The sequence below is a fragment of the Triticum dicoccoides genome, chromosome 2B (assembly GCF_002162155.2).
Source record: "Triticum dicoccoides isolate Atlit2015 ecotype Zavitan chromosome 2B, WEW_v2.0, whole genome shotgun sequence".
Lineage (NCBI taxonomy): Eukaryota > Viridiplantae > Streptophyta > Magnoliopsida > Poales > Poaceae > Triticum > Triticum dicoccoides.
Genome location: NC_041383.1, coordinates 338,057,332 through 338,065,705, shown reverse-complemented (window position 1 = coordinate 338,065,705; position 8,374 = coordinate 338,057,332). Strand labels below are relative to the sequence as shown.

General features: G+C 47.3%; 1 protein-coding gene across 1 annotated transcript in view; it reads left to right on the top strand.

Moving 5' to 3' along the window:
- The window catches only part of LOC119363649 (endoplasmic reticulum metallopeptidase 1-like), a 41,155-nt gene that overhangs the window by 24,496 nt on the left and 8,285 nt on the right, over positions 1 to 8,374 (top strand). Inside the window, exons 14-16 of the mRNA XM_037629017.1 lie at positions 5,119 to 5,237; positions 7,564 to 7,688; positions 7,969 to 8,190. Coding sequence (XP_037484914.1) covers positions 5,119 to 5,237; positions 7,564 to 7,688; positions 7,969 to 8,190 — 466 coding nt within the window. The remainder of the gene's footprint in view (positions 1 to 5,118; positions 5,238 to 7,563; positions 7,689 to 7,968; positions 8,191 to 8,374) is intronic.

Below are 8,374 nucleotides of genomic sequence, written 5' to 3'. Positions count from 1 at the left end.
CGGGGGGCGGTGGTACCATTACCATCTGGTTACCAGTGGTTATTGTGGTGCGTAAGGATACACACCTGGAGGAGGATGCCTTAAAGATGAACACAAATCATATCATCGGCCCGAGTGTCTAGGGGCTTACGAGTACGGCGCCCGAGCAGGCACCTGTGACGGATAAGGACAAGAGTGTTATTTCGAGGATTCAGCATTGTAGGAGAGATGTCCCCCAGAACTTTGGGTCACCTGATCATGCTGTATCCCCCAAATATAGATACCAAACCAGGCGAAGCCATGCCAAAGGGAATGGTCACCCAGGACCATGCCTGTAACCTAGCTTAGTGGATTAGAAAACATCATTGTGATTCTCTTGTTGATAAATATAAAGATAGGTAGACAGAACATAGGGCTATTACCCATTTGAGGGCATGAACCTAGGTAAAACCATTGGTCACCTTCATCGCCGATGAGATCCCCTCAGGCACCGCCCCTCTCTCTACTCACTTCCAGGACCATCTCCAGATCGTACGATCGGTGATGCATTTTATTATCGACATTTGGCACCCACCTTGGGGCCCGCGCGGATCGCCTTAGGCGATTCTCCACCAACCAAGATGACTTTCCGGACAACTTTCGTCTAGATCATGGTGATTGTCATTTTTCTAGCATGAAGAAGCAATCTAGAGCAAAGGCGGCCATGACTGGACACGAAGAGGTCAGTAGTTGCACCCCCTACCAATTGACCCGGTTCGTGAATGTGGGGCAACGCTAGGCAACAGACGTGAGTAGGAGCTCTATGCGTTCCTCAAGGCCAATTGGGATGTATTTGCTTGGGTCATTGTTGACATGCTTGCGTACCCACGAGAAGTTGTCGAGCATCATCTCCATGTTTTTCTTGGCGCCAAACCAATGCAATAGAAGCTCCGGAGGTTTGCCCTTGATAGGAAGGTTGTCATACAAGAGGTAGTTGATTGACTCAAGGCGGCGTCAAAATCTCGGACTGCTAAGCTAAGCCAGTGCTAGCCTTGAACTCTAATGGCAAGGGGAGGATGTGTGTGTGGGCTTTACCGACCTCAACAAGGTTTGTCCCGAAGATTCCTAACTATTCCCCAGGATGAGTGAGATAATTGACTCGACGTCGGGATGTGAGTTTCTTTGTCCCCTACATGCATACTCCGCCTACCATCAAGTGACTATGAAGCCAGAGGACGAGGAAAAAACGTTGTTCACCACCCCTTTGGGGCCTTTTGATATGTCAAGATGCCCTTCTGACTCGAGAACGAGGCACCAACTATCAATGTGCCATGAGATACACCTTCGAAGATCAAATCGGGCAAAACATGGAAGTGTACATTGGCGACTTGGTGGTGAAGCCTAGAAAAAGGGCGACCTGCTGCCTGACTTGAATGAGACATTTGAGAACCCGAGGAGGAACCACATCAAACTCAACCTAGAAATGCGTCTTCGGAGTCGACCCTAGGAAACTCCTCGGTTTTATGATCTCCTGCGGTATAGAGATCGACCTGACAAAGATCAAGGCTATCGAAGAGATGGAGCCCCCCCGCGGCGATTATCAAGGATGTACACGGTGTATGGCAGCCCTTAGTCGTTTCATCTCTTGACTTGTCGACCAAGGGCTCCTTCTTTCCAAGGTGCTTTGATGCATTGGTTAGTTCGAGTGGGACCTCAGAGGCTGACTCGGTGCCCTGCGAGCTCAAGGACTACCAACCACCCTCCCAGGTTTCGGTAGTTCCTAAGCCTGAGGAACCCCTCCACCTTTACATCATTGCTAGACTGGGAGCCATAAGCAGAAGTCCTGGCAGGCATACTTCATGAGCGAGTCTTGCATGCTCCCAAAGATTGATGCTCGTTCGTCGTCTAGAAGCCCGTTGTACACCATAACTTTGGTCTCCGGAAACTCTAACACTACTTTCAAGCTCACCCAATAGTAGTACCTACAAACTATCCACTCGGAGACATCATAAGAGCTTGTGACTCAGCTCGGAGGATCTTGAAATGGGTGGCGGGGCTCGACAGATTTCTGTATGTTTCGCCTTTGGACACTCATTTACGGGTTGGTCAACCTATGCAGAGCAGGGGTTGGTATCGTACTCATCTCCTCACAAGTAGACTCCATCTGGTACGCAATCCAGCTCCATTTCACAGCCACCAACAAAGTGGCGAATATGGGGGTTTGCTGGCAGGTCTACTAGTAGCTTTTTACCTTGGGGGTGTGTTTGGTTTCTGTCATAGGAGTGGAACGGCATGTGTCGGTTCCGTCCCTAGAACCCATTCTCGTGTCTGGATCATCAAAGGAACCGAAACCAACCGATTCCAGAGAATGTTATATTCCCTGTTTACGCGGTTTCGAGTGGTCTCTCCAAATTGGGCGGATGACACCTCGCCTCTCTTGCTCACCTCCTCGGTCTCCTCTCCAGCGCGTGCACGCCGTCATCGTTCGCAACCTTTTGCGCCTCGGCCGCACGAACTTCAGACGTTGCACGCTAGGGACGCCGCCATCGCTCGCGACCTTTTGCGCCTCGGCCACCCGATCTCCACCAGCTGCTCCTGCTCTCCCCGTACCCGACTTCCAGCTAGCGGGAAGCGGCCGGGGTGGGGATGCCTCCCAGGCGGAGGCGCGTGACGCCCGCGGGGGTTTCGCTGATGAACACGAGGCGGGCGAGGCGGAGGCTGGAGAAGTAGACCGAGTAGCTGGAGAAGGTGATCGATCAAATTTTGGCATTCTGTCCCCAGGAACCATTCTAGCCTACCTCATTCTCTTCTTGCCAAACGTCAAGATGGAATCATTCAATGGTTCCATGCCACTCCACTTGGTTCTGGAACCAAACACACCCTTGGTGTCCGCCGCTTGCTGTTGAAAAGAGATTCCCAACAGTTGGTGAGACAAGCCTGCAGGGAGTATCAAACCTGGAGCCCGACCATGGTAACATATACCTTTGGGACGTTCGCAAGCTGGAATAGGGGTTGTCGGCTTGGATTTTGGGCGTATTCCAAGATGAGAAAATCACCACGTCAACAAACTCCCGCGACTGGCTTCCGCATGAACTTTGGGCGAAACACTTCCAAGAGAGCAAAGTAGTTCGTGAGCATGTTTTGGTATGTGTTCCAGACATGATCGTGCTGCACTCTGGGAAGGTGCACACAGGACTGGGTGCACAAAGCCGTGTGCTTTGCCTCCATTGGCACCGACATTTCCTCCCTTGTCCTCAGCGGAAGGTCGGGGAGATTCAGCATAGTGCCCATGACTTTCCTTTGTAACTAAGGACGTCGGCCAGGTGCTCAGACAAGAAGGCGGCAAAGCTATGGGCGTCAGCCATTTCTTTCGTTAGGGCCTCAAGCCGCTTTTTGTTTCCAAGGAACATCACAACTGCTGGACCCCTTGTTCTTCTCTGTGTAGACAGGTTGAAAGGCGAATCGCTCCTGCTCCAGTGAATCTTTGTGCACTCAGAGACCAGCCACCTGGTGCTCCAGGGACTCCACGATTTGAGGTACCAGAGTAACTACCACGCAGCCAGACAATGGTCGTGCGCTCAATAGTCAATACCTCCTTGGCGGCCTCTAAATAGGCGACCAACCCAGGGGTTGGCAGCAAGAGTACCGCCTTGGCCGCCTCTAAACAGGCGACCAACCCAGGGGTTGGCAGCAAGAGTACCGCTGGCTGGCACTCGCTGGGAGGTGTTGGCTGGCCACCTGAGGGACTAGTCTCAACATCCCTCGGGTGAGAATTTTTCATCGGAGGTGGCTAAACAGATTCTTCTTCCCGTGGAACATCGGAAACATTACCGCTCCACTCCGAGGTACGCTTGTCGTATATGTAACATATTTAACTGGCCCTTTGTGTAAGAGACAGTGGGGTCACCTAGAAGCCAGTGACACTCCGGAGGTTGGTGGGAGCTTTATGGTTGGACAAGGACAGACTCGGAGCATCTCCCAATGAAGAAGAATAAGGCTGATCGGAGATCACCCTTTTCCTCTTGCTCTTCAAGGGGGTGAGAAGAACCGGGGCCGCAACAGCCCGCAGCGTGGGAGGCCCACTTTCGAGTCGAGTACCAAAGCACAACCTTGTTTTGAGTGCTGGTGGAGGCATTCTCGGTGAGTAAAGGTACCCACTCGTAGGAGGATGCCTTACGGGTGAATCTGGTCCGAGTGTCTAGGAGCTTCCGGGTCGCACACCCCACTATGCCCGAGTAGGCACTCTTAAGGGGTGGGCGCTATTTTGGGGATCCTATAGCTGTGGGAGATATGTCCCCTAAACTATGGGTCACTTGATTATATCATATCCCATGAAGATAGCTACCAAACTATCGGCCTTCATCCACCTATATAAGGACCAGGCAAAGCCCAGCCAATGAGAAGGGTCACGCAGGAGCCTCGTACCTATCACCTGGTTTAGTAGACACAATTGTAATTCTCTGATTGATCAATAAAGATAGCCAGACAGCTATTACCCATCTAGGGGCCTGAACCTAGGCACCACCCCTCTCTCTACTCACTTCCATGAGAAGATCGGCGATGCATTACTGGTTTTACACTGCTCAAATGTCATCATATGAATATCTGAATGTGCCGCTGCCTGTTTTTTGATGCATTGTTACCTAGAGAAAAAAAAATACTATAACATCAATCAAGTAAGAGGCGATGAACTGTTAAGAAAGTTTTCTTCTTTCCTCCTTGAAGGATTTATGTTCATTATTTTAATAGTAATCTCATTTGCTTAAATACAAGCAAATCCATATTAATTTGAACTTCTCTTTGTGGATCGACATTTTTTTTACCGTTTTCAGTGGGCAACCTGGGACTTGGCATGTGCATCCTGTATATGGCAAACCTATTTCTCATGTATAGCACTACTGGTCGACAACCAGAAGCCTTGTTTGTAGAAATACTAGTTGAATCATGTTATACTGTTAACTTCTCATGCACAAGCACAACACAACTATGAAACATGCATATTGTGGAGGATAAGACCACATCATTGCAACTACAGAGCAATTAATTTAGTTAATCTTCATATGGTTCCAAACTTGTTTGAATTTCTATCATATTTATTGTAGACAAAAAGTTTTCTCGCTTAACACCTGCTTTGGGCTGTTGCTATATCATTTGGTGCAGGCTTACATGCTAGCTGGGCTGAGTGGAGGTTTTCTAACATTTTTTATTTCCATGTCCCTTCTTCTTGGGCGATTTATCTCTAGCATCAGCAGGAAGCAGTTGGGCCAACAATCACCTAAGTAACCATACTCTTATACTATTTTATCTTACTGAATTATTGTGTTTATCGCAATAATGGCATTAACAATTTTGCTTCTTCACTTCAATAATAAACACTAGTTTTTGTTTGTGGTAATCCGTCCCTAGAAATATCAGAAGGCCAGTTATACTGCTTTTGGATGTTGGCATTCAGGGTCGGAATCGTGAAGTGGTATTTCATTACGGCCCGAATTCAGCTGTTTGGGTGGCCTCGGTATTGATGGATGGAAACACTCGCTAATATCAAGCCTCGCTCGTGCCCACATGCGTACAAGGAAAAGGACATAGCCTAATAAGGACTCCTAGACCAATACTAATACTCCTTAACACCTCTGTTCAAATGCGAAGTGTATGCAATAGCATTGCATTTGAAGAAGTGTAACACTAGAAAAAAATGATGGTCTGAACTACACAGCAGTGCTGCACATGACTCTTCCCGTGCGGTGCCCTCTAGCTATGCGCTCGCGATCGAACACCTATTGCTGCCTCCAGCAGTTCATTGGGTCACCTGTTGCTGATCCTAGCCCACGCGTGCACTTGCCTAAAATCTCTCCTCTATACACTCCCTTGCGATTACCCATCTCTCCCCTATCGCTGCCACCCTCCGATCTTCTGCATCTTCTTCAAAGACAGGTGAGAAACACTGGGGACAAACACAAAAGACGAGAAAAAGAAGCTCTGGTCGAGCACATTCAGGCAATGCAGATTCAGACGGGAGCAGAGAAAATCTGGAAAAAATGAAAAGGCTCTGCTGGAGCAAAACGTAGTTCCCAGATTAGTGTTATCTAATTGCCACATTATTTGTATCAAGTTGTCAGATTAGTTGCCAATCTTTCCGTTCCCGCTCCCGCCCTGTTCTCAGATTAGTTGTATGAAGTTGTCAGATTAATTATTATCGGTTGCCAGATTAATTGTATGAAGTGGCCAGATTAGTTGCCATTAGTTGCCATATTAGTTAGTTATTCATAGTTGCCAGATTAGTTGAATCAAGCTTGCCGATATGTTTGCCGAGCATGCCTTTCTCGTGCCAACCCGTTGCCAAATATCCCAGCGGCCCACGCTTCGAGACAGGGTGATGTGAGCACAACCAGCAGGCGCTCGCTTGAGAACCCCAGGTTCCCCTCCACCCCCTCCTCGTCAGCTCGTCGGCGATTACGAACATGGCCACCTTGGGAAACCAAGCACCACCTGCAAAAACTGACCGCTGCAACAGAAGAGAAAACTAGTGCGGCTGGGCAAGTCGGGCGCTCACCTAAAGGGACAAATTACCCAACTGAGGGAAAGAGAAATCCCCTCGTCAATAGGGTGGCCCCAACCACACGATGTGTGCCCGCGGTACGCTGTCTCTAGCTGCACGACTGAAGGCACACATATCTCTGCGCCGTTGCACGGGAGAACGTTTGTATGTACGTCTACTATTTAGATTTCCCAAAAATGATAATCCAAAATCCGCGTCCTGAGAGTGTTGTCGTACCATGAAGAGTCTTCAAAATCTGTTTTGAGTCAAGCCAAAGGGGATAACTAAGAAGATAGCGCATTAGAGGAAGACACCACATCAGTAGAAGATACAAGGCAAGTATCAAGAGGAGATGGGTATCAAAAGAAGATGACACATCAAGGAATGAAACATTCCCACAAAATCATAGCCTAAGAAAACCGCCGGCATAAGAAGCTTGGCGGCAAGAGAATGGGCATAGAAAGAGGCCACTAAGTTCCTATAGAAAACAACAAAGACCATGTAGGCCACAAAAGTTTGTATAAAAAGGACCAGGACCAGAAAAAGAAGGCTGACACAAAAGTTTGGTGGACTCGCATGGCATAAGAAACACGGAAGAGCAACGGATTTGGTGGACACAGCGGAATATTTAGAGAGCTAGAAGGTAGGAAGCACACACGAGACAAAGATGCAAAAGTCATCGTGTATGCAGAAGGGGCTGCGCAGAAAGCCGTTCACATTAGATGCCGAAAAGGAGCAGCGAAGAACGGCAACTAGTGGACGAGCACTCAACACTAATGACAGTTGTAAACTCAGATCTTAGATATAATGAATGGCGACAATCACCACTCATCATCATCTCTTCATTTGATGTTTATTCTATGTCAAAATGCAGCCACCTCATCATATTCATCTAGTAATCTACATGGGGATGCTAACTTTTTTACCGCTGTTACTATACGTGAAGTTTACACAAAAGTAGTTTTTGCGAACTGTATATTTGCTTACTGAAATGTTGATCTCCATGATGTCATTGTTTTATATGCTTTAAGGATCTGTTTATGCTTGTGATATTCACAAATAATGTGCAGGTCATTGTTTGGATATGTGATACCAATGATCCCGTGTCTCCTGTATTGTCTTTACTATGGAGGGTTCCTTATCCAGTTTTTGATTGAAAAGATGGGAATGATGGGATCTCTTCCAAAACCATATGGTTAGTAATTTTATGGTTCTATCTGATTTCACTTTAGAATTTCTCCAGGTTGTTGCCATTCATGAAGTTTGTTGGGAATAGTTGAAAACCATATTTCCATTGATCAGCCTGTCAGCATGCCAATTGATTTTGTTTGATACACAAGGGAAATTTAATCTGATATCATAAGCTTGAAAATGCTGTTATCTTTGTTATGCTGCATTGCTGCCTGGTCGTTAACTCTAGCAATTGTCATCTATTGATATTGGGGACTACTTAATCACGATATGGTCTTTTGCAGGACATTTTGTTCCTGATATTATTGTTGGAGCCATGGTTGGATTGGTAGTGGGTTGGTGTTTTGGTCCATTAGCACCTATTGTTAGCTGTTGGTTGGCCAAAACATCCATTCTGCATGGCTTTTTGCAAATTACGGTGGTTGCTATGGCTGTTTCATCCCAAGTATTTCCTTACAGCACCGGAGCACCAAAACGAGTTGTGCTTCAACACACCTTTGTCACAGGTTTGTTTCTTTGTGGGCTACTGGATTCATCAGAAAAATAATCATCAATGGCTGTATAGTCTTTTGAACTGAAAACTGTGTGAGTGGCCTGGACAGTAAAATGAAGGAAAATGTACTGCGGGATTCACGTTCATGTAATTTTTTTAACCGCATGATGCTTTGCCTGTCACCACGGATAGACGGC